This window comes from Malania oleifera, chromosome 9 (genome assembly GCF_029873635.1).
Source record: "Malania oleifera isolate guangnan ecotype guangnan chromosome 9, ASM2987363v1, whole genome shotgun sequence".
Taxonomy (NCBI): Eukaryota; Viridiplantae; Streptophyta; class Magnoliopsida; order Santalales; family Ximeniaceae; genus Malania; species Malania oleifera.
The window spans coordinates 12,502,166-12,527,831 of NC_080425.1; the positions used below are offsets into that span (position 1 = coordinate 12,502,166).

At 34.9% G+C, this 25,666-nt stretch overlaps 1 protein-coding gene across 2 annotated transcripts in view; it reads right to left on the minus strand.

Annotated features, from left to right (window-relative positions):
* The window catches only part of LOC131164658 (histone acetyltransferase GCN5), a 36,421-nt gene extending 12,134 nt beyond the window's left edge, over positions 1–24,287 (minus strand). For both annotated transcript variants that reach the window (XM_058122009.1, XM_058122007.1), the window contains exons 1-6: positions 23,658–24,287; positions 18,562–18,626; positions 18,288–18,368; positions 13,672–13,743; positions 5,226–5,394; positions 1,353–1,396 (exon numbers count right to left, since the gene is read on the minus strand). In XM_058122009.1, coding sequence (XP_057977992.1) covers positions 1,353–1,396; positions 5,226–5,394; positions 13,672–13,743; positions 18,288–18,368; positions 18,562–18,626; positions 23,658–24,218 — 992 coding nt within the window. In that variant the 5' untranslated portion in view covers positions 24,219–24,287. The remainder of the gene's footprint in view (positions 1–1,352; positions 1,397–5,225; positions 5,395–13,671; positions 13,744–18,287; positions 18,369–18,561; positions 18,627–23,657) is intronic.
* Between the last annotated feature and the right edge of the window lie 1,379 nt (positions 24,288–25,666).

Sequence of the window (25,666 nt, forward strand, 5' to 3'; positions counted from 1 at the left end):
GATACAAAATCCACCACTTTTCTTGATTTTCAAATAATTTAAAATTAGAACAATTTCAATAGTAAATAGGTAAATAGTCCTCGTGGGTTTGACATATTTCTTTATCGCTATACTACTTGTCACGATTTCATGCACTTGCGAATTTTCACAACAGTGCATGTTGTTTCTTAGTTGCTCAACACTCAGAACCAAAAAGCATAGCCGGCCTTATATTTGTCTTATAATTTTTTAAAAAAAAATTTTAAGGGTATTTTACGATCACACAACACACCTAACGTCTCCTCCATTTTACCTAACCTATTTTAATTTTATGTACTACATCTTCTCCAATTTCTCCTTCCGCTTGCATAATAGATCCAAGATATCTAAATCTATTAGTACTATTAATTTCTTGATTATTAAGTTTAAACTTCTCTCTACTACTACTTCTTATATTACTGAAATTACATTTCATATATTATGTTTTATTCCTACTAATCCTAAAATGTACTTTTGAGCCACAAAGTACATAAGTCCTTTTTTCCCCCCAAATAGCAAAAGAAGCATTAGTAAGCGAGAAGAAAGATACAAAAAGAAGCACAAATTATCTAAATAATGCACAAATATATATATATATATTGCATTAACACAACACTCCAATTGTGTTTCAAATCACTCAAAGAAATATAGAAAAGAATATACATGAAATACTTCCAAGTTTTTAATAATAATGTATAAGCAAACTAGATGAGAACTTCAGAGCAAATGGCAGACACAAAAACAACATAGAGAAAGATGCAGGTCATTCGTTGCCTCTGGTAAGACCCTCGCCTGACCAATGCACTGAGTTGAATTACATAAATACAGAAGTCTCTTTTTCCCCAATATCAAAAGAAGCATTAGTAAGAGAGATGAAAGAAACTAAAAGAAGCAGAAGTTATCTAAATATTGCAAACAAAATGTTGCCTTAATACATCACTCCAATTTTGCATTTCAAATCACTCAAACAAATACACAAAGTGCACTAGAAGAAGCAGAAGTTATCTAAATATTGCAGACAAAATGTTGCATTAATACATCACTCCGATTTTGTATTTCGAATCACTCAAATAAATACGCGAAGTGCACTAGAAGAAAAGTCCAAAGTGAGGCGAGAAAGACAAATATATCTCAAAGCAACAGGTAAACTAATCCCCAAAAATCCTCTCATACCTCTCATTTCACAACACCCAAGAAAGGGCAAATCACACACTGAAACACAAGTGGTATCATTAAAAGAATATAATATAAAAATAATAAAGACTCCTCAAAATCAGTTCAATGAAAAGATAAAGTTTAATGATTCTAAATATAGAGATGCTTAACAACCATACCCCTGCCATCTATCTTTCTCCAAATCAATCTCTTTCGTAAAGCCCTATATATTACACAGAAAAATCAAACAGATTAAGGAAAGGATACACAGAGAAGAATGATGCTACTACTATAAAATTGCAACATATTAAAAATTCAAATAATCAAATAAACAAATAATATAACCAAGAGATCATCAGATCTTATAATAATATATCACTCGTATTCTAATTAAATAATATGCTTTTTATTCTCCCTTTCTTTCACTCCAATAACCCCTGACCTGCCTTGTTTCTGTTCCTAGATAAGTAAATGGCCTAACTTCTCATTTACTTATTTATTTGGTAATATAAATGTCTAAATTACTTGCATAATTTTCAAGCATGATTATTGAAGTATTAAAAAAGGAGGGAAAAGCCATTAGGTGAGCGCCTTTTTTTTTTTCTTCTCACATTGGCTTCAAAATACACACACACACATGGACATAAATATATTTATACAAGCAACATATTGATGGAGGATTGTTCAAGGATAATTAAAGGCAATCATATTTTGTTTGAAGATTTTAAAACAATGGATTTTGTTTTAGATTAGTAAATCTAGATATTAATAAGTTTAGTTATTTTTGGGTTATTTTGTCTATTTTCAGCACTTTGGGGTTATTAGTTGTAATACCTTGTGTACTGTATTAGACGATTATCAATTCGAATTCAGAATTTCAGGCTTTATTTCCCTCTTTTGCACAGCCCTCTCCTTCTCTTCTTCTTCTCTCCTCTCTCCCTCTCACCCTTAATTCTTTCTCCGTGTTTCTGTTGCTGCCACTGTCCTACATCAATTTGGTACCAGAGCAAATCATGTCATCCATGCCATAGCTATCTCCATTGAAGAGTCATCCCAACCCAAACCGCAACCACAGTATCTCCATTGCTGCCACCATTGTTTGTAATTGGAGCAATCTTACAATAACAAAGGCAGTTGAAGCAATCAAAGGCAAATAATCACAGTTCATCATCCGGCAAGCCAAAATTGAAATTACTCATTCTTCACTTCAAACACAACTTTTCCAACATCATCTTTGCAACACCACTACAACCATCAGAGACAGACAATTCCAAACAGGCACTTCCCGAAATTTCTCCTCCATCCAGCAAGTTGTGGCCCTATGCATCACCAGAAGATTTCCTGGCTGCCAACCCTTCAATTCCCCACCTTGCCGGAGTTATTTGACCCACAGCCACCACCAACAGATTCACACCTCAATCTACCACCAGCCAGATACCATTGCCAGGGGGACTTCAACAGCAGCTCATGCACCCCATGCGCATGTGAAAACTCCCAATTCCTTCTGCAACTTCCAGATTTGCAAGAAATTGATTCTAGCCACAATATTTTGGGATATTTTCACTATATTTTAACTTGGCTTTGGGAAAATTTGACCTACACTGTAGGATCTTGGACTGTCAACTTTCAGTGTTTTGAAGTATGAACTATGTTTGCCAGCATTTTAATTGAGACTCACCTGTGATATTTTGATTTACCCCAAATATTTGCTTCCATTCCCAATATTTTAACGATGATCCAGTGTTTCATATATGTTTATGGAAGAATATTCAGTACTGTCAGCATGCAAAGTGTTCAATGATGAAATTTTTTGGGGTATCAGAAAGGCACTCAGAATGCTGCGTCGAATTTGAAGAAATTTGAAGTGAGAAACCATTATGTTTAATACTTGGCGAAATACAAATTTGGAAAATGTTACATGGGCTTCCATGCCTGATATTTATGATATTCCCTGTTTCAATGATAATTTTTCCAAGAAAATTCATAGATTGGTCGTGTCATCTTCAACTTTATTTTAAATGCAATGGGATGCCCAAATGAGAAGGTGCAGATTTGCATCTTATAAGCTTTTGGGTCATGCGGCTGAGCAGTGGGATGAAATACAACACTACTGAAGACAGCAATGTAAGCCTTAAACATGCTTTGCTTTTAGAATGAAAAGTTTGTTATTATCTGAAATGTTTCCTAATTGATATGATGAGATCTTCCATCTCAAGAGATGACAAAAAATCTTATATCCCAAAACAGTATCAAAGATGAAAGACAAATTATTGTTGTTATAAAACTACATATGTGATCACATAAAAGAGAAAATTTCTAGTGAACCTAAAATTATTGTTGCCATGGATTATCAATGTGGAAATGAAAGCTCCATTAATTGTGTGGATGATAGGCATCTGATGCCATCTTGAGAGCTAGCAAATGCAATGAAGCAAAGTGTTCAAGTTGTAGAAAAGTGCCAGGAGCAGGAAGTAAAATTCAATGTTAAAATTGGGAATTCAATTCAAAGCAAGAGCTTCTATAGGATAAAATTGTTGAATCTAGTGAGAAGTTTGTGATGCACAGGCCCCGAGCTGTGATTCATCTTCCAATGTGATAATTCTTCAACTATCAACTTTCTTGGGATTTCGGAATCCAGAGGAGAATTTCAGTAATTTCCCATTGATATTTTCATGTCAATTGAAAATGGACATATAAAATCACTAGTTCTCATGGATACATATTCCTCATTTTTGTTGTGCCATCGTAAAACTCGAGGTTGAGATTTCACTAAGGGGAGTTTGATGGAGGATTGCTCGAGATAACTCATGGCAATCATATTTCATTTGAATATTCAAAAAATTAGGGATTTTCTTTTAAGTCATTAAATCTGAATATTTTAGAAGTTTAATTAACCTAGGGCTGTTTTCTGTATTTTAAGTACTTTTGGATTCATTTTGATTTCATTTGTTTTGGTTGTAAAATTGGGCGTATAAGTACTTCGTGCACTGTATTAGACAGGTCTAGATTTGAATTCAGAATTCAAACATTTTTCCTTCTCTAGTGAAGCCCTCTACCTGCTCTTCTTCTTCCTTTGTCTACTTCCTTTTTCTTTCTTCTCCTTCTCCCCTTCTCCTCTTTCTTTTTCTATATCTGTTTCTGTTTCTATTCTGTCCTGCATCAGTTTCCCTCTCCTCCTTCCGTCTTCATCCTCCCTTTTCTTCTTCTCTTCATGTCTTGTTCTCTCTCTCTCTCTCTCTCTTAACTTTTTTTGGTGATTCTGTTGCTGTTATCGTTCTTTAGTCAATAGACACTTGTTTTCAGTTTTTCTCAGCAAGGAAGTTTCTCACAGCAGACAAGCTAGCCATATTTTCTCTAAGGGGCCATTTGGTTCACAGAATCTTTCAATATTCCCAGGAATGTGATGTCCATGGCATCCCTCCCATCTTTGTTTTGGCCTGGATTATAACGTGACAGCAACCTCACATTCCCAAAAATGCAGAATTCCCCCATACATGGATCCACCACCACGTGTAAGTTTCATGGAATCTTATTCCTATTGGAATTCGATTTTTGGGACCAAACTGCCCCCCACTATATTGGCTGATTGGACACTAACGCCCACCTAATATATTATTATTACAAGCTATTATTATATTTATAATAACAAGAATGAAAGTACTATTATTATGTCACAATAATATAATAAAAAAAGTTAAAATAATATTATAATTATTTTACCTACCAAGATTTCCATGTTGAACCAAAAGCTGACATGCATCCGGTGTACATTCTTAGGAATCTTAGAATGCCAACCAAACCAAAAATAATAATGTTCCCATGCAGTAAGCAACTTATTCCTAGGAATGACAGCTTCCCAAGGATGTTTATTCCATGGGAATATATTTGCTTCTGCAAATCAAATGCCCTCTAAATGAGTACCACCAGGGAATTACCAAGCAACATAGTTATGCAACAGCAAATATATGCTGAAATTACACTTAAAACTTGAAAGTGGAGTGAAAACTGCCCCACATGAAAAAATGAAAAATGAAACAAAATGATAATCCAACCTGTTTGATGAAATAGCCAACAGCATTATTGTCAGCATAAGTTAAAAAATGTGTTAACCCATCAACATCACGTGCGTGCTGTTTTAAGTGATTCATCAATCTGGTGCCATATCCTTTTACTTGTTCATCTGCTGTTATTGCACAAAAAGCGATCTCCCCAAATCTTTGGCTGCATCATATAAGGGGCATTGTCAGTAAAGTTGCAAATGACAGGTCATGTGGATAAAAACAAATATTGATGGTCAATAGATTCAAATGGTTACAAGCAGCAAAAACAAAAAAAAGTAAAAATTTCAATCTATCTGTTGGCCTAAAATGCAATGTCCTAAGTATAACCATGCTAAACTTTTATGAATCAAATTTCTAGCTGCAGCATGGTGCCAAACCATCTGCTTTTACTACGAAAAATGGATTCATAATTACAACTATGGTGTAGAAAGCTAGAGAAGTTGAACAAACCCTGAAATTTGCCCAAAATCAAGGTCTCAAAAATCACAAAATTTTCAAATTTTCCACTTTCCACCATGTTCAAAATTGTAAAAGGAGGAATTTCTGCCTCACAAAATTTCCAAAAATCATCCAAATTTTATTGAAATCACGAAATTACAACGAAATTTTTCAGAAAATTGACCATGAAACAAAATTTCCTTGAAACAAAATTTGAGTTTCAAATCCTAAAATATTAAAACTAAATATTAAACCATTTTTCTGAAAAAAAAAAAATAACAGAAATTTTGAGGGTCCAATAATTCTCGTACAAAATTCAATAAAATTCAAAGAATTTCATTATGTAAATCCCTTAATCTAGATGGACTTCTTAAGTCTTAAGGCTGTGGACTTTGAACATAGCTTTAAGAATTTTGACAAATCTTCAATGGTAGTGTAAATCATTCGTTCAAACAAAGGCCCTTCTTTTGAGTTTTGGATCATGATAAATTGCTACTACTGAGTTATTACTTCACCTTCTATGTAACAATTTTTTAATACATATATTTATAATCTTTGTTCATAATTTTTGTCAATTGACAAATTGTATTTTGGTTAATGTTATAAAGTAGTTATCATAACAGTGATTAAATTTATTTGTTTATTAAATAATTTTTATTTTTTTAGCACATTAATAGAGTCATAGTAGTCAAAGGCATGCCTAGGTGCAAGGCACTCTGCAGCGATTGAGGATTGTGCCTCATTGGAGTAGAGATGAGGCTACCTTTAAGAGGCACAGGGAGGTGCACTGAGAGGTGCAATTCACACATGTTAACCTTATGCTTTTTCTTTTCCTTCTCTTTTAATCTCAACCAACTGATTTTTATGAGTGATCACAAAAATTAAAAAAAGGTGAAAAACACAATATAATATGTTATTTATCTTGTAAATTATATCTTTCAATTCTCAGCAAGTTAGCATTCTCTCAGAGCTTCGATAAAAGGTCAATCCTAGATTTCCAAAGCCAATTCTCAAGCTTTAGTTAAAAGTCAACTCAAGAGTCTTCTCTTCATCTTCTTCCTCTTGATCAACTAGATTTTCTCTCCTTTCTTTCTTCTTCTTGATTGACCAAAATCTGTGATTCTGCAACTCTGCTGCTATCAATTAGTGTGACACCCTTTTTCTTTGAATGGTTACCGTACTTACCTTGTGCGTGTGTGAATATCTCCCATTTTGAAAATAAACATTTGAATCTTTAGAAAATATGAAAATCAATTTTTGAAAATCACATGGTCAACCACCTATAGAAGCCAGTCGACTACCTCCCTGCATTTTTCAATTTCATTGTGTTGTTCATTTTCAAAAAGTTATCCAACCCTTACCCTTTTGAAAGGCTTTTGTAAAACTCATGTAGAAGTCTGAACCTCATAAGAATCTTACTACTTGAATGCCTAAACAAATCGAACATACATAACACATATAATACACAAATAATGAAGAAAAATGAAGTTTTTGTGTGGTATGGCTAGATCTACTAAGTAGATTGCCTACATATCCTTAAAAGAGAAATCAAGTCATCTGTAGTTCCCAAAAGACATTTTTAATTTCAAAGTTAAAAACATTTTTTGAGTTATTTTATGAAAACCCTTGAATTTGCATGATTTTGGTTTCTTTGAGACAAAAACCATAAAACCTAACTAGAAAACTCTTGCGTTATCATTCAGAAAAAAAAAGCTTTTTAATCCATTCAATAGTCACATCATGAATGGTTCATTAAAAATTTATCTTTTCTAAAAAGACATATTTGGTTTCTTTGAAAGGAAAACCATAAAACCATTTGAGAAAGTGTGGATTTTTGGAGGAAGAACCACAAACTTGCCTTGACGTAGTTAGAAAAGAGTACAAAACATCCAAACGCCACTTCATGGATGTATAACTCTACAATGTTGTGAAAACTTTGTAAAAGCATGAAAGTTTTTATGAAAACTCATACAAATCCAATTGTTTTAATGACAAAGTTGATTTTTTTTATAGAGAAACCATGAACAACTCTGAAAAAGGTTGATCAAACTTTACCAAAAGTGCTCTATCAAGTGTAGAGACTTCAAAATACCTGACATCTCGAAAGAAATCAAGAGATAGTGCAGAAAATAGCACTTTCGGGATTTGGTAGTCGACCACTTGCAGGAGCTTGTCGACTTCTTGTGGCCAATGGCTACATTTTAAAATGAGGAAAGGCCGGTCAAGTGCCAGCATGGGCCAGTCAACCATCTGAACATGAACTTCTTTATAAACATGCAATTTTGGCATTCAAATATGTTTTTTCCTATGCAATCAAGATAAAAACATATTCTACTACTCCTAAGATGCATTTTCAACATAGATTAACAAAGAAATCATGAAGCATTAATTTTAATATTCAAAAACACATAAATATGCTTCCACATTCCAAAATTGATCAAATGCATGGAAATGAATGAAGTAAAGAGTCTGGTACTGAATGAACCTTTGTAGATCACGTGGAAGGCCTCTTGCTTTGAACCACAACCCCAAAAACCCTTTCAAAAGAAAAGGATTGTGGTTTCTCTTTTTCTTTTTTTCCTTCAATAGAAAGTCACATTTTAACCCACGAAAATGCCTTGAAATCCTCACCTTGCCCCCACTTGGGTGTGCCCCTTACTCTCCCATAAAAGTTCCTTTTATAGACCTCCCATGGAAATGGTGGAGAACCTCTTTGAAATTGAGTTTTGAAAATTCAAGTTCAAAAGTTAACTACCAATAACTACTACCTATCAACTATCATTGTCAAGAGTTGACATGTGGCATCAAGAAGACACATGGCAAGCCCAAAATCCCCAACCAATGGCGTGCAAACAAGTCACCAATTTGAATTTAAATATTGGCTGAGCCAGTCGACTAGCTAGTGAAGAAATTGTGCTTCCATTTATTTTTTCCTTGACATCTACATCTTCATTTGGGTTAAAAGTTGTTTGGTCGAACTCGAAATTTGACTATCAACATAAACCCTCAATCATAGGCCTACATACATCATACTCCAAGTAAACATTGGAAAAGAAAAATCACTAATCTTCCCAAATCACGAGGATCAAAGATAACATCATCTCCTCCCAAATGAGTTTCCCTGATCATGTTTTTCCTCGTCTTCCCATTCGCCAACCTATGAAAATATTTAGCATTACTATTGCCTTCTTTTGGCCATTTAAAGTTAGTCTTTTGCCTCCAACTCTTCATTTCCTCAATCATCAAATCCTCCAACTTATTTTTCAACCAGGACTGTGATGCAAGGGCACGTCAAGGTTCTGCAGCCATGGAGAAATTAGAAGAGGAAAGGGAAGGGAGGAGAGAGGAGATACCCGGGGGGGGGGGGTGTCTCACATTCACTTCAATTCAAATTCATCAAAAATTGCCTACAACATGGCTTTCATACACTATTTGTAAGAAATCCTCTTTACATAAAATTACACATAAACCACTAAAACTACATTAAATTACAAATGTGCCCCTACTTTACACAAATATTACAAACAACCCCCAAAAACACATAATCCTGTACTAATTAATACTAAACACACATAATAAACTACCAAGTTAACCCCACAATTCCTTGACCCAACACTTCTTGATTATTTTCAGCAAGGATCTTCCTTAGGTTTCACTTCTTGTCCTACATCAACTCTCACCCAGTTAGAAAAAATTCGGCCTCGAATTTTGTGATTAAAAGGGAGAAGCAAAACTTGGATTCTTTGAAAGCTAGCGCTTGAGTGATACAAGAAACCACGATCCTTTGGCAGCATCATAGACTTGAATTGAGAGTTGGCATCAATATGCACATTGGGAATGACAAACTCAACAATTAGAATGTCTGAAGAACTTTGGACATTTTCAAACACATTAATTTCCTTCCTTGTATATTCTTCAAGCTGAGTAATTATGATCGATTCTTTGTCTTGGTTCATGGGTAGAGCAGACTTCAAAACAATTTTCTTCTCATTATAATGAAAAACATACGTGTTCTCATGTCCTTGAGTCATACGTAAATCATCCAACCAAGGAGTACATGGCCAATCTTCATAGGTAAGACATTGCACCTAACATTATCATAGTAAGCACCCAATTGGATGGGAACCAAACATTTTTTATAAACATATAAGGTAGTGTTATCAATCCAAGATAAGTCATAAGGCTTTGGATGGGGTTCCGGATAAAGTTGCATTCTAATGACTCCATTTATGGAAATCACATTCATTGGACATCTTTCATCAATGATGATTTCGCAAACCTTTTCTCCACATTTGAGAAAGTTGTTGAAAAGCTTGAAATTGCGTCCAAAGTTTGGCAAATGGCATTCCTTTTCCTATAATTTGTCACCACGTTGTTGGATTTATGCTGCAGTTATATATCACAATCCTTTAACACAATTTCCAAGCCTTACTCCCAATTTCTCAAAAAAACTTTTTTTAATACACCTTGATATTGATTGTCCTGCTGAAATGAAACAAACTCACAAAGAAAACTCACAAATTACAGCAACAATACCTGATTTTTTATGGTGGCAGTGGCAATTTCAAGGTTTCATGCCAAAATTATTGTGCTTGCTTACAACAAATTGTGCCCTCAATCAAAATATCAAGCTGCAGATCAAATAATCGTGGAGAAACTCAAAATATCATGGCGGCAGGCAATTTCTCATGCAGCAGGAAATTGCAGGGGAGACTTTCTCACGAGCTTTGCTGCCGCACTTCGCTGCCACGTGAGGCACAATAGTTGCCGGTGGCGAGATTCGGGCTACGAAATTTCAGGCGACTGCAGGTCAGTGGGTGGGGAGCACAGTGGTGGTGGTGGTGTGATGAGAAATACACAAGACACTAGGGATTCTTGAAGACTGATGGCTGGATTATGTTTGGCCGGCGTGTGAATTTCTGAAAAGTTCAGAAAACTGCTTTTCAGTTTTTTTAACTGAAATTCAGAAAAAAAAAATATATATATATATATATATATATAGAGAGAGAGAGAGAGAGAGAGAGAGAGAATTAAAAAACTGCAGGAGAGAAGAAGAAGATGGGAGGTTGGAGGAGTTGCTGGATAGAAACTGCCAAGAGACAGCAACAGAATTCAGAAATGAGAAAGAGAGTTGAGAGAGTTATGGAAGAGAATTAAATGAAGAAGGAGAGAAGGAGAAGAGAAACAGAGAAGAAGCAAGGGGACAGAAGGCTGCCGGGCAGGGAAGGATTAGGGACAGAGCAGGAGATCAGAATAGAAAACCAGAGAACGAGAAGAGAAGAAAGAAGAAGCAGCAGCAGAGAGGGAGCAAAATTACATAACAAAGGAGAGAAGGAAAGAAGAAGAAGAGGAGAAAAAGCAGAGCGGGGAGGGAGGGAGAAGTTACAAAACAGAGGAGATGGAGGAAAGAAGAAGTTGTAGCAGAGGGAGATAGAAGTTGCAGAACAGTGGGGGGAAGGAAGAAGAGAAGAAGAGGGGGGAAAGAAGAAGATTGAAAAGAAAAGATGGGGAATTGAAATGGAAGAAAGAGATCGTGGTTGGGCTCTGATACCAAATGATGCAGGGGCAGCATCAAGGTTCTGCTGCCATGGAGAGAATAGAAGAGGAGTAAGGGGAAGGGAGGAGAGAGGAGATACCTGGGGGGGTGGGGGAGGACTACAACATGGCTTTCATACACTATTTATAAGAAAGCCTCTTTACATGAAATTACACATAAACCCCTAAAACTACATTAAATTACAAATGTACCCCTACTTCACACAAATGTTACAAACAACCCTCAAATACACATAATCCTATACTAATTAATACTAAACACACATAATAAACTACTAACTTAACCGCACAATTCCTTAACCCAACTCTTCTTAATTATTTTCCAGCAAGAATCTTCCTTAGGTCTTACTTCTTGTCTTACATCAGACTGTTTAGCCTCCTCACTCTCCAAAATATTAACACCTTCCTCTTTTCAATCTAAAAAATCCAACACACGCAAAATGACAGCCGTCTTGATCCTAATATCCCTAAATACCTCCTTGTTCCAATTCTTCAGAGTCTCCTTTAGACGCTTAAGCTCCCTCATTGACCTAAACCCTTCCCAACCCCCTCCAAATCCTCACTCCAAGAATCTCTAACCAAAAATGGGAAAAGAATCATCATCAAGACACATATTCTCAAAGTGAAAAGGGGAAGGACCCGCTTCACCTTATAAAATTACAACAAAACAGGAAAATGATCAGACACAAGTCTAGAAAAAACAATTGTGAAAGAGTAGAAAACTCATCCTTCACCTCACTACAAAACACAAACATGTCTAACCATCTAGCAACAGCACTCTCCCTACCCATGACCAAGAGAAAAACACATTACCCAGGGGCAAATCCCTAAAAAAGTATCTAATAAATCAACCAAAATTCTGCATAGTTGAAGAAAACCTCCGTCCCCCTTTTTTCTCCCCAGTAAACCTAACAACATTAATCACCACCTATGGTCGATCTAGGGGAACAAAAGCCAAAAACCAGATACAACTCATCCCAGAGAGAGGATAGAGAAGTGGTTTCTCAGAGGAGTCAAGGACCATAAATGGACGTGAACCACTATTGACCTCTTCCTCTATATATACCAAAATCAACAAGAAGACCCCACAGACATCTCCTGAGAAGATAAAAACTCCCACTCCTTACACCTTCCCTCCAAATACTCTTCATAACCTCCCCTCCCCCCCCCCCCCCTAAAAAATAAAAATAAAAATAAAGTCTACATAGTTTAATTTCTTGAAGTAACATTAAATCAGGAGAATGCCTCAGGAACACCTCCCAAATCAGATCCCTCTTCCTAATACCCCCTAAACTCCTAAAATTCCAACTAATGAACTGACAATTTATTCCATTCCCCCTTGCCTTCTCTATACACCTGCCCCCCCCCCCCCCCCCTCTTCTGGTGCAATAGTTAATTGCAATCAAGAATCAATTATATGGGCCATTTTACAGACAATTTTAATAAATGTGCTTCTCTTCTCACCCTCTAAGGGCAGACCTTCACCTCACACCTACGCTTCAAGTACTCTTGATGCCTCATTGCATCTTGCACCTTTGACTACTATGAATAAAGTTGAATCATAATAATGAGCAAGTATGACCAGAAATATATATACATCTATATATATATATATATATATATATATATATTCATTAGACTATCATAGATGGATTTTACGATAAATTGCTGTCTAACGTTTTGTCAACTTATTATTGAGTGAACTCATTCTATTAATAAATCATCTTTTTATCAAATTACAGAGATAATGAGGTAAGGATATGAATAATGACTTTCAAGCAAAATTATAGATAAATTTTAGCATTTTATTAATTGTTTATGATTTAAATAATTGCAGTTGCATATGAGCTGAATTGATTTATGAAGTCATTTTTACTAACTGAAGATCTTTAATATGCTTTTTGACTATGCTTCTATAGTACTTATTGCACATTATACATCTTACTCTTGTCATTTGTGCATTTTATTTGCAATATTTAGTTCTAAATGGGACATCATTATGCATATATATTAGTAATGTCCAATATTTCACAAAGAAAAAAATTCTAGTTCTACTGATAATTTCCATCATTTTACAATCAAAATCAAAATCGAAATTGATTTCAAACTCAGAGATGGAAATGTCCATATTTCTTAAGCTTCAAATTTTTGGACGAGATCTAAATTTAGAACTTTACCCAAAACAAGAGAGAAGCTATACAGATGACACATGAGAAGCTTCAGCAAGCAAATGCATCAAATACCATGTATTCTGGGACTTTATATGAAACAGAGTGAACAGAAATAAATAAAAGGAGAAACATAGCGATTCTTACATTGGCATGCTGTTATGAGGATTGAAATCAGAAAGTATCATAAAGTAAAAGAATATTAATCAAAACTCTTCTCCAGCTGATACATGAAGAAAGGTCAAAACCAATCACAAACAAGACCACAAACATACCTGACATACGGGCGATATGTAATGCCACCAACAACCTGATTACGTCTAGTAACCATTACGGATTTATGATTTCTGTCAAACAGCCGTAAAAAGCATACATGAGAACCTGGAAAGAATTAAAGCTCTGCTAGATATAAAGAAACGTAAGAGGGTATGTAAAGTTAGAAAGAACAACATAACCTAGTTAGTAGTTACCATCTCTACATGAGAAGGTAGTGATACTTTAAATTTTGTATTAAAATTATAATATTGACAGCCCTGAAAGCAGATTTAAATTTAATCATTGCAGTTCATGAGACCTTAAAACTAAGGAATCAACATCAATGCAAATTATATGAGGTTCTATGCTTAAGCTATGAACACCTTGGAATTTAAAAACTTAGTGGCACTTTCAACCATAAGAATTAGATTTAAACACTATATATATATAAACAAGAAACACAACCAAGGTTTTAGTTTCAATTTCAACTAAAATTCGAAGCTCCAAAAGTATGAAATTTCGATTTCAATTTGAAAAAATGATGGAAATTTGTAGTAAAGCATAGAATTCTTTTATGAAACTTTAGAAATGGTTAATAGACATAATAATGTAAGTTTAGGACTCATATACTATAACTTAAATTCATCTATTTTTTCAGGTGCAATAGGTGTAATATATTATGTGTATCAAACATATTCGGTTAAATTCATCTATGCTGTCAAGTACAATAGGTTTAATATAATATGTGTATCATACATACTCGGTTAATATAAATGAAATTCATAAATCAATTAAATATGTTTTATTATACAAATAAAGATAGTTTAAACATGAATGATCAAATAAAATGTAGTTGTTAAGACCTAAGTTCAATTTTTTTACATAATTTCAAAAGCCCTTGTAATAATCTTCTATTTCAATAAAAATAAATTAAGAGAGAAAAATCACTGTGTGTTTAAATCTCTCATTTGAATTCCATGGAAATTCCATCCTATAATTAAAATTTTGACAAGTTTCATTGAAGTTTGATATTTCAATAAATTTCTGATGATTTGTTGAAATTTTGATAGAAATTTTGTAATACAAAAATCAACTACCATTTCGATTTCAAAGGTGATGGAAATCAGAAATTTTGACAGTTTCGATGAAATTTAAGACCTTTTACACAACATATTTTCCCCACACATTACAGGCAGATACATCTGCAAATGATGGAGCTTTTAAATGCACACTCACATGAAGAAATGGCTGTGGCACTTTCCATTGTAAATTAACTCTCTTTGGCATAAGGTGATTAAAAGCATGGTCTTAAATTTCCACAAAATTATCAAAAATTTCCATTTGATAGTTGTGCTTTCTGTCACCCTCAAAATCAAAATGCAAGCCGATTTCCGTCTTGCATAATTCCCATCAAAATTTCAACGAATCATCCAAATTTATCGAAATCTTGAAATCATAGAGAAACATGTCAAAATCTTAACTACATAATGAAATTTCCTTAGAATTCTTGAGATTTAAACGCAAAGTGATATTTAACTGTTAGTTTATCCAATTTCATTTTTATTGAAACAAAAGATTGTTACAAGGGCTTTTGGAATTACATGATAAATTACACTTTCAACAACATTTTATTTTATCATTCATATCTAAATTATCTTTATTTGTATAATAAATAATATTTAACTGATTTATGAATTTCATTTATATTAACCTAATATGTTTAATACACATATTATATTACAACTATTGCACATCATACACAACATAGATATATTTAATTTGCAATACATTAGTCCTAAAACTTAAATTATTATGTTTATTAACCATTTCTAAAGTTCATAGAAGAATTTCATGCTTTATTACTAATTTCCATCTTTTCAAAATGAAGTAGAAATAGGCATCAAAATTGGAATTTCCATCGAAATTTCAGTACTTTGGAGGCTTCAAAATTTTAATCATAATCAAAATCAAAATTAAAATCTTTTGTTAGCCTTGGTGGCTACACCATCATGGTTTATTGTGTTTTGATGATATTAACCTACTTGTTGTTCCTAATGTTTCCCATCTTTGTAGATTATGCTTAGTATAGGTACAAGTGACACATTCACGAAGTACTGGATCGAAGGCAAAGATTGGACCGAGTTGACAATTGATGTCGGAAAGATCAAAAGGTCACGTACCCAGAAGAACCCAAGCACAACCAAAGGAAGCTTAATTGTTGCATTATATGTAATAAAGGTTGCGTGTCTAGTAGTCAATGTTGTAACTCTTGCAGGTGTCCTTCTTGCATGATTTCTGAGCAAGAGTTGAGCAAATGCATGCATACTAGGACACAGGAGTTTATAGGATTGCACTAAAATCACAAACTCAACTTTCATGGTTTTCAAAGTTAAACTTAAGAGTTTGTCAAATGAATCCTAAACTCAAATACGTTTTCAAAGGGACAAAGTTTTTAAACATCTCAGTTTTATAAACATTTTCGTACTTAGTCCCATTTGTGTCAAAATGAGCTTTATGTCCTAAAGTGTTAAGAAAGTTTAGTCCCATTTGTGTCAAAATGAGCTTTATGTCCTAAAGTGTTAAGAAAGTCAAAAATATTTTATAAAGGATATATTAAGCATATAAGATATCTAAATGATCTTTCAAATATGTTTTCATAATTCAAGATATCTTATATTTGAGGAAAAGCTCACTTGGACAAGTTTTAATCTTCATTAGACTTTATATAATTCATAAACTTTTGTCCAATAATGTTTTAAGTCATCAAAAGGCTTTTTGACAAGGAAAAATCGAGCAATCGTCGTTTAACGTAGTGCGACCTCGAGTCCTAAACACCTTTCGGTATTTCGGACATAACTTTTGCTAGAAAGGTCCAAATAGGAAGATCTTGGTGTCTACGGAAAGCTAAGAAAATTTTCCACAACTTTTGTGTTGATGACTTTTTTTGATTTAGGGTTACAGTTGACCAAGACAGGGAAATGGTCGACCACTATAGGGGAATGGTCGACCAGACATTCCAGTAGCTAATTTTTCCTCACATACCAGGTGAATGGTCAACCACTGCAGGGCATTGGTCAACCAATGGGTGAATGGTCGACCACTGGCCTCATGCCCAGCGCTATAACGGCTAGAAAACAGCTAGTTTTGTTTGGGGAGTGCTCCCAACGGCTATTAGGGGGCTTTGGGCTATATATACATGTTCCTAAACTTGTTTAGGAAGGGTTTTGAGTATTATTGATCATATTGGTGAAAAATATATTTGACTCCAAAATCCTAGCACTCAACACTTGCATTTTAGTTATTCATCTCCAAGTGCTCAATTCTCTCTTGCTTAGAAAATCTTGTGTGATTCAATTGTTGAGAGAATAGTGTGAGATTTGAGTTGTATTTCATATTTGCTCATTTGAGGAGCATTGATTTGTAATCTTCCATTTCTTCGTTGTAAGGTTCTTTGTGAAACATTGTTGGGTGAAGGTTCTTTGTGAACCGAAGAGGCTCTTTGTGAGCGATAGGGATTTATTCCCAAGTGTAGGGATTTGTTCCCAAGGTGTAAGGCTTCTCTGCCAGTGAAGGAGATTGGATAGTGGAATCCTTGGGTTGGTCCCAAGGCGTGGATGTAGGCTTGGTGCCAAACCACGTAAAATCTCCGGTGTTGATTTTTCTCTCCCCACACTCTTTTATTTACTTGTCTTGTGCTTGTTTTAATTTATATATTGTGATATAATTGATTGAACCTTGCCAAGAGTTTTGTTTTGTAGAGAAAACTTGTAATACGCGAAAAGAGTCATTCACCCCCCCTCTTGACTCTATTGTATATCCGCTCCGGGGCACACGTATATACTCCACGGGCTACGACACTTAACACCTTCATTACAGGGAACAAAGGAATACCGGACCATATATACTTTTGCAACATGATAATCTCATTCTTACATGTGCAAAGAGAATGGCCGGGATGCCAATATATGTAGTAGGTTACTCATGAGAGCGCTAGAAGCTCATTTCGAAAATTCTTTTCCTACAGTGCATGCAAGCTCTCTTTTGGGTGTTGAAAAGATTTGTGTGTTGGTGATACTCCTTTTTCTACTGCTTTTCCTCAATCTTATCCCATAACACACCTTTTTTTTTTTTTTTTTTTAATTACAGGAAAAAGGAGCAGGACTATGTCTATTGCAGTTTTCATCTTTGCAGGAATCTTAGTGATAGAGGCTTTAAAGCTCATCTTTATGCTCAATTTCTTGATACTTCTTGTCCTTCAAAAGGGGATACTGTGGTTTGGACTTCTGAAAGTGCAGGTGTTTATTCTTGTAAGTCATTCTACTCTCATATTGGATCCATTCTTCATTTGTATACTACCATTTTGTCAATTGCATTTTCTTTTTTTTTTTTTCAAAACCTCTCCATGAGATTTTTGAAACCTCAGGGGAGATTCACATCTTTTCAACTAGCGTCTTTTGCCCTATTTATTCTTCAATTTGCTCAGCTATGAGTGCTTTTTTTTTTTCTCACTATTTTGGAGCAGTTGCCATCCATTGGGTTAAAGAGTTGGATCATTAGACCAATAAACTTGTAAAACAGAAACAAATAAAGATTGAGAAGCATTGCCTGCTATATTAAAGGAAATTCACAATCGCACCTGTCCATAACAAGACGAACAATATATTCCTTAGGCATGTTAGGTAGTTGCCTAGCAAATATATTCTTCAATCCTATTAGCCTGGGGAGTAAGAAAAAAGAGTACACAATGAATTCCATACAATCCACTATTTTTCCAATTTTGAACTTTTGTTCAAAGGAAATAATAATCATGGTAAAAAAAAAAAGGAAATGGAACATTATAGGATATATATTAATATTCATGTGGAGAAAGTGGATGCAGCATGCTTATTAAGGAAGAGAGAAAAAGATACCAAACCATATGCTCATCGACACCATCATTTGAAAAACATACAAACTTGAGTCTTCCTGCTTCCTCCTATAAGATTACAGATGAATAGCTCCGTTAAATCAAAATCAATACATTCATACATATATATCATGAAAAGACACATAAAACTCGTGTTGTTTCATCACATGATCAAACAATTTTGCTGGTAAAAAAGAATTTCAAAATCTCAGCAACAGCTCAGGAATTAAATATGATGTTATTTCAAACCATCTTTTAACAGCTTTAGAATTTGGAAAACTAATTAAGAATAACATAACCAAACAACTCAATTGTATTGACCAGTCTTTCAAATTTCAACTAATAGACTAACAGAGTGTAAAATGCAGACATAACCACCCTCCCACTCCCCCAATCACCACCACTCCTCCCCTCCCCCCCCCCCCCAAAACAACAACAAAAAATGATGTTACAGAAAACAAAAATGAACAATCATATTATCTGACACACAAGGTTCTTCGTTTATACGCCCTTTAATTTTTTATTTTTTTTTTTTGACAATTCCCAAATTAAAACAAATGCAATTACTCCATGTGTTCCCACAATATTCACTTATTATTTTTTTCTAACTAGAAATACTAACTAAATCATAGAATCACAACACAAAAAAAATTAAAATAAATTTGTAACGAGAGAAAATAAGTTCAGAGAAAACCAATATTAAGCCTAGGTTTGAATTAGCCAATATAAGCAATTGCTTTTCTTCCCCACCTTGGAATTTAACTAATCAAAAAAGAGAAAAAGTGCACAGTAAACAATTGTTTTTTTTTTCTAAAGTGCATAAAATTTAATTTCCCAACTAACCATCCAGGACATAAATTCAAATTTTTATTTCATTTCAAGACGTGCATAACTCAACCACCCCACCCCCTCTCTCTGCAGAGCACTAAGAAAAGAAATATGAAATTTGCAGCTTGCTAATGAACTGAACATGCTATGCACAAGAACAAAGAATGTCAATGCCTAAGGTTCCAATGATTCAAGATTAGATTTACAGCAGGTGCATGTAAGACGCAAAGGTCATTAGAACATATACCATTGTTTACAGTCAAAGCAATGATACTAGGCAGGTCTCTGATCATTTTCCCGTTATTTTTTATTTGTCTAATATCAGGTGGAATACTATTTAATCCCATGCTGAAAGTAGGTGGATTTCTCATTCTCCTTTTCTAGCCTTTGTACAGGAATCTTGGGATAATGGTGTGAGTGTGTGTGTGTGTTTTGGCGGGAGCGGGGTATTGATATAGCATATAGGAAGAGGTTGAAAACTTTAAAGGTAGCCTAGAAAATATGGAATGGGGAAATTTGTGGTTATATGCAGATTAGGAAGTAATATACGAAGAGAGATTGAGGATATTGATCACATGAAAGGTTGGGTAGTATTTCAGAGGAGTTGGTGCGAGCTCCTCTTAAGAATGATTTTGGGGCTTTGTTAATGGAGGAGATGAGCTGTAAACCAAAGGTTAGCTTACCTGGGATAAAGAAGGGCATCGTATTACTAGATTCCTTCATAGAATAGCCAATGGCAGATTCAAGAAGAGTGCGATTTCAGAATTGGAAGTTGATAGGGGTGTTGTTCTTAGGGATCAAACTCTTATTGTTAAGGAGAGTACAAGGTCAGATATCATTTTACAGAGGGCAGTACTTGTCATCCTATGATCAAGGGGTGAGATTGGTGTCCCATTTCCAGTGAGATGTCTGATCGATTGGATCGATCTTTTGATGAGGATGGGCAGGGTCCAACATGAATAGGAAGAAATCTTCAGAGTGAGAAGGCTTTAATTTAGCCTTTCCCCAAATTGTAGGGCTATGTTGAGGGTAATTTGATGGTGGTGTTTCCTGACTTTCATGCAAATGGGGCGATTATGAACTCAACATTATCACTTCAGTTCCAAGGAAGAACTGCTCAGTTAGGGTTAGTGATTTCCAACCTATTAGTTTTATTACGAGAGTCTATAAGATCTTTGAAAGGATCCTGAGTCACAGGATTAAGGAGGTGAAAGGGGTCACCATTTCTAGTTCCCAGGTGGCTTTTTGGAGGGTAAATTTATTTTGGATGTCGTCCTCGAGTCTAAAGAGGTTGTGGAGGATGCTAGGAGTAGGAAGAATAGATTAATTATATGCTGGCTCAGTGGAGGTTTTTGGATAAGGTTGTTTTCTACATATAGGGTGTGAGGCAAGTGGATCCCTTTTCTTCCTTTCTCTTTATTTTGGTATATAGATGTTTGTGTAGAGTAGGATGATCAATAGGACCATTGAGAGGGGTTTGTCCTGCATATTGTTGTATATACGGATGTTGCAGTCGTCCATCATCTGCAGTTTGTTGATGATACAATTCAATTCTTGTCAAATTATCGGAAATTTTTTTGTAACACTCTCACCATTCTACAAGTTCTCGAAATAGTTATCCGCCTTAAGATTAATTTAACTAAGTGTGGATTAGTTGCCATTAATCTGGGTCCAAATGGTTTGTTACTATTGTAATTGTGGGATTTTGCAACAGCTTTTGACTTATTTAGGAGCTCTTAGGTGGGTATCCTTGAGGGGTTTTAAATCCAGTTATTTCTAAGGTCTCTAAACGTCTTGATGGGTGGAAGGGTACATTTTTCTACTTGAGATGTCACATTACTTTAATCCAGATTGTCTCTCTTAAGTTTCCCTATAGTTTTTTATCCTGGTTTAAGATTCTAGTGGGGGTTGCGAATCATCTAAAGAGGATTATGTGAGATTTCCTTTGGCCAAGGGCTGGTGAGAGGAGGGATGATCTTGTGAGTTAGAAGGTAATTTGTAGGTCTAAGGAGGAGGGAGGCTTAGGTCTTGGTAAGTTGGTGTCTAAGAACATTGCTTGGTGGGTAAATGGTAATGATGTTCCCATTTGGAAACAAATTCTCTATGGCATAGGGTTCCTAAAAGTATATTCGGTCTGTGAGAGAATGGGTGGGATGCTAATATTACTACTCATGAAAGCCCATGGAAATTCATTTGGCTGGTATCTTTTTTTTTTTTTCCTTGTACCAAATATAATGCGGGAGATGGTTGTAGGGTCTGGTTTTGGAAAGACCTCTAGCTAGGAGAATTTTGCTTTTGGGACCCATTGTGGTCCGCCCCTTCCCCAGACCCCCACATATGCAAGAGCTTTGTGCACCAAGCTGCGATTTTTGGTCACCTTTCCTTCTATCTTCCATCTTACTTTGTGTCCTAATGCACCTTTTTCTTCTTTTCTCAATATTCATGACACTGAGTTTTCTAGGGATCATTTGTAGAAACCTTAATGATAAGAGAGATCAAGGAGCTTTCCTTTCTCCTAGGCTTGTTGGATTCTTTTACGAATTCTCATGTTGGAGATATTACAGTCTGGTGTTTGGTTAATTGCAGTATTTTTCAAGTAAATCATTCCACTTTCATCTAAATTGATCTTACCATTCTATCCTTATTGCTAATCACTGAGAGCAAAAATTCATTCAAACATAAAGTCTACTATTATGATAGTACTAAGGATCACATTCATTTATTTCTTTGTTTCTCTAACTCCCAGTGCTTAGTAAGCTTTTTGCTTGTCAGGAGAGCACTAGATTTGTTCTCAATCATTTAAGGGATTTCTTGTTGAATGATTTGTTGGTTTTGAAAGGGAAAAGAAGGGAAAGGTTTTGTGGCCATGTGCAGTCTTTTGCAGTTATCTGGTAATCTGGTTGTAGAGGTATGCTTGGATTTTATAACATCATGCTTCACCTATAGATCTTATTCGGGACAAGATTGCTTTTTTGGCCTCTTCGAGTTTGAGAGTGTTGACTACTGGGCATGAGGAAGTATTCCTTCCCTAATATTCAGCACGATTGGTTAGCCCTTTTAGCTTATTTTTCTTTTTTTATTTATTTTATTAACTAGTTTTTATCAATAAAGTGATATTTCATTAAAAGGACACCACAATGCTGCCACCATGTGCTAGAAGGGAGAGAGAGAGAGAGAGAGAGAGAGAGAGAGAAACAAAAAGTGTTGAATCAACTATATGTTAGGGTATCAACAAAATTAAGATTTTGTGTCTTACCAACTTGCAAGAGTTGTAAACCAAAGAAGGGCTTAGATGTACATGGGGCATGTCTCCCATACAATAAAATGGTACTGCATCAATAATGTGGCCCCACACAAAATTATGTGGTTCGATGGGGGCACATAACCCAAGGCTCCTAAGTCCTTGAGCTTTTATATCTTGTTGTCAACATGTACTAGATTTTGTTTTTGATTTTCTTTTGCTTGGTGAGTATTTATCATCCTCTTCGTGTTCTCTTCCTTTCATAATGAATTTCTTCTTTTTCCATCAAAGAGAGAGAGAGAGAGATGACTACAAAAATTGTTATCACATATTGTGAGTGGAGGTCCCTATGGGGGCCATGGGTGGGATTCCACAGTTTACAATAAAAAAACAAGGAAGGCTGCATCTAGATGCACAGAATCAAACTCTTGGAATAAAAGATAGTAATTTCAATCCTACTAATTAGCCTCGTTACAGAAAAATGAGTAAAAATTGAAATCAAGTCTATTGGCCTCAAATTGAGTAATTTCAATCCTACTAATTAGCCTCGTTACAGAAAAATGAGCAAAAATTGAAATCAAGTCTATTGGCCTCAAATTGACATAGAAATTTCAGCATAAAATAAATAATCAGAATTTTATAAAATGATAAAATAGGATGCAGTCCGAAACACAGTTGGGTTTCTTTTAGAATTATTATTCCGTGCAAGTTCTTGCCTAAAATTCAGAAAATCATTTTTGGATTTTTATACATGAAATTTGAATGTTATTATAAAAGTCAGGAGCTGGAATTGGAGCCTCTTCAGTCCTGCAATCAACCATAAGTTATATTTTTCACTACTTCATATGACAGCTTCCAGAACACCCTTATAAACAACTACTACATACATTTTATTGTAAATAAATAAAATTCCATGACTAATTCATTGAAATACAACAAACTGTCGCAACCTCAATAATTAATATACCAATGCGACTAAATCAAACAACAGAAAGCCAAAATATTCAGAAATCCATAAGTAAAGCACTCACCTCTCTCTTCAAACCCTCCTCTCTCGCACTATAAGCCCCACTGGTCTGCAGATTGTCAGTAAATATCTTTGCAGAGTCCTCTTTCACCACAATTCCGGGAACTAAACCGGTCGCAGGCGCCACTGTCGCTGAACCAGCGGATATGCCACTATCCTTCCCGACCTCGGTAGCCTCAATCTTGACCGTCGAATTCTCCAACTTGGGTTTTGTATTCCTCGCCGGCGCAGTAGCCGCATTGTTCTCGAGCCTGGCGGCGGTGAAAGTACGCATGGAGGAGTGGTCATAGTCGTCCTCGTCGTCGTCGACGGAAGCATCGGAGTCGGAGTCAGCGGCTCCGCCGCGGGCACTGATGCTCTCGAGGTCATCGTTGGAGGTGAGGGCGCCGTCTCGAGTGTCAGCGGAGAAGGAGGAGGGGGGGAAGAGCGGGGCGTGGTCGTCGGAAACGAGCTTACGCTTGTGGATAGAAGAGGTGGCAGAAGCGGAGGCCGAGTGAGAGGGGGACGGCGATTGGGAGCTGCGGGATCGAACTGGTGCGGTTAGGTGCGATGAGTGACCCTCCATATTCGCTGTCGAAGGGGGGAGAGAGAGAGAGAGACAGGGGACTTGTTGAGTTTTTTCCAATTTTAATATTATTTTTATAAAAATTATTTAATAATAGCTCAAGATATCCAAAAAAAAACATTAATTCATTAAAAATTTATTAAATAAATGAACCAAAGTTTTTTAATCTGAGCGGTCCATCAAGCCTTTATGTCTAAAAAAATTCCTGGCTCATCAAGCATTTTTCACTCAATTAAATTTCGTCTTCTTCCTTCCCTTCTGTTTGTGATAGAAGGAAGCCGCTAGAAGACAAGAGGGAGTGCCATGCAAAAGTCAAAAAGGGAGTCTACCACTTTTTGTAGGTTATTGTTCTTATTCAAATTGTACAATTCGAACATTTTGCCACAAGATACAAAGCGAAGTTGGAGGAGTATTATATAAGAAACAAAATTAAGGTATGTTTTCCTACATCCAACCTTATAAACTGAAATTTGAGTTGAAGTTTTTACTAGTTTGAAGTAAAAATTATTATTTTGTATCTTGAATTGATTTGAATTGAAATTAATTTGGTAATTTGAAGCATCACTGTGGAATCCCTAAATTGAGGTTAGGTTTTTTTCATGTTTAAATTTTTCATGTATTAATGATAATACATATTAAGTTTTTCACTGTATGTAAATTTTATTATCCATTTGCATGCATATTAAATTTAGTTCTAATTTTAAAGTAAGAAGGTTAGAGTGGAAAGTTTTTATGTGACTATTTTTATTATATTTCATGATTATTTGAATGTTTAAATATTAATATGCGGACTATTGAAGTTAGAGTTGTATTCATGTTTATTTGAATCTACAAATGATGAATGTGAAATTGTTATTATCAATTTGCATGATTATTAAAATTAGCTTTAATTTTGAAGTCATGTGTTTCATATTAAAAAATTTTATTGTTAGGGTTTTAATTTAATTTCATAATTATTTGAATGTTTAATCAATAATGTAATTTTTTTATTAAGGTTTTATTTCATCTTATGTTAATTTAAATATATAAATGATGAATGTATAAGTTTTATTTCGATTTGCATGATTGTTAGATGTAGTATTAATTTCAAAGTCATATGAAGTGGGTATGTCATGTTGTACCTAATCATTTACAATTTGGAGAACTTTACTAAACTACTATGTTATAAGGGAGTCTTTAAGGAATCAAGGTTTGAACCAATTTTTGAAGTCAAGACCTTTCAAAACCAATTTTCATGTCATCACATGCTTCAATCTTATCCCATGTTGTAAAATTTAATATTTATACAAAATACAAAAAATAAAATAAAGAAATAGAGATTTATATATTTATGAATCAAAGTAAAAGTAATCCAATACTATTCTTATTGTCACATTTAAACAATTTTTTTTTTTATTTTACGTGGAAACTCTTGCTACCAAAGAGCCCTTTGGACCCCCCAGTGTGGC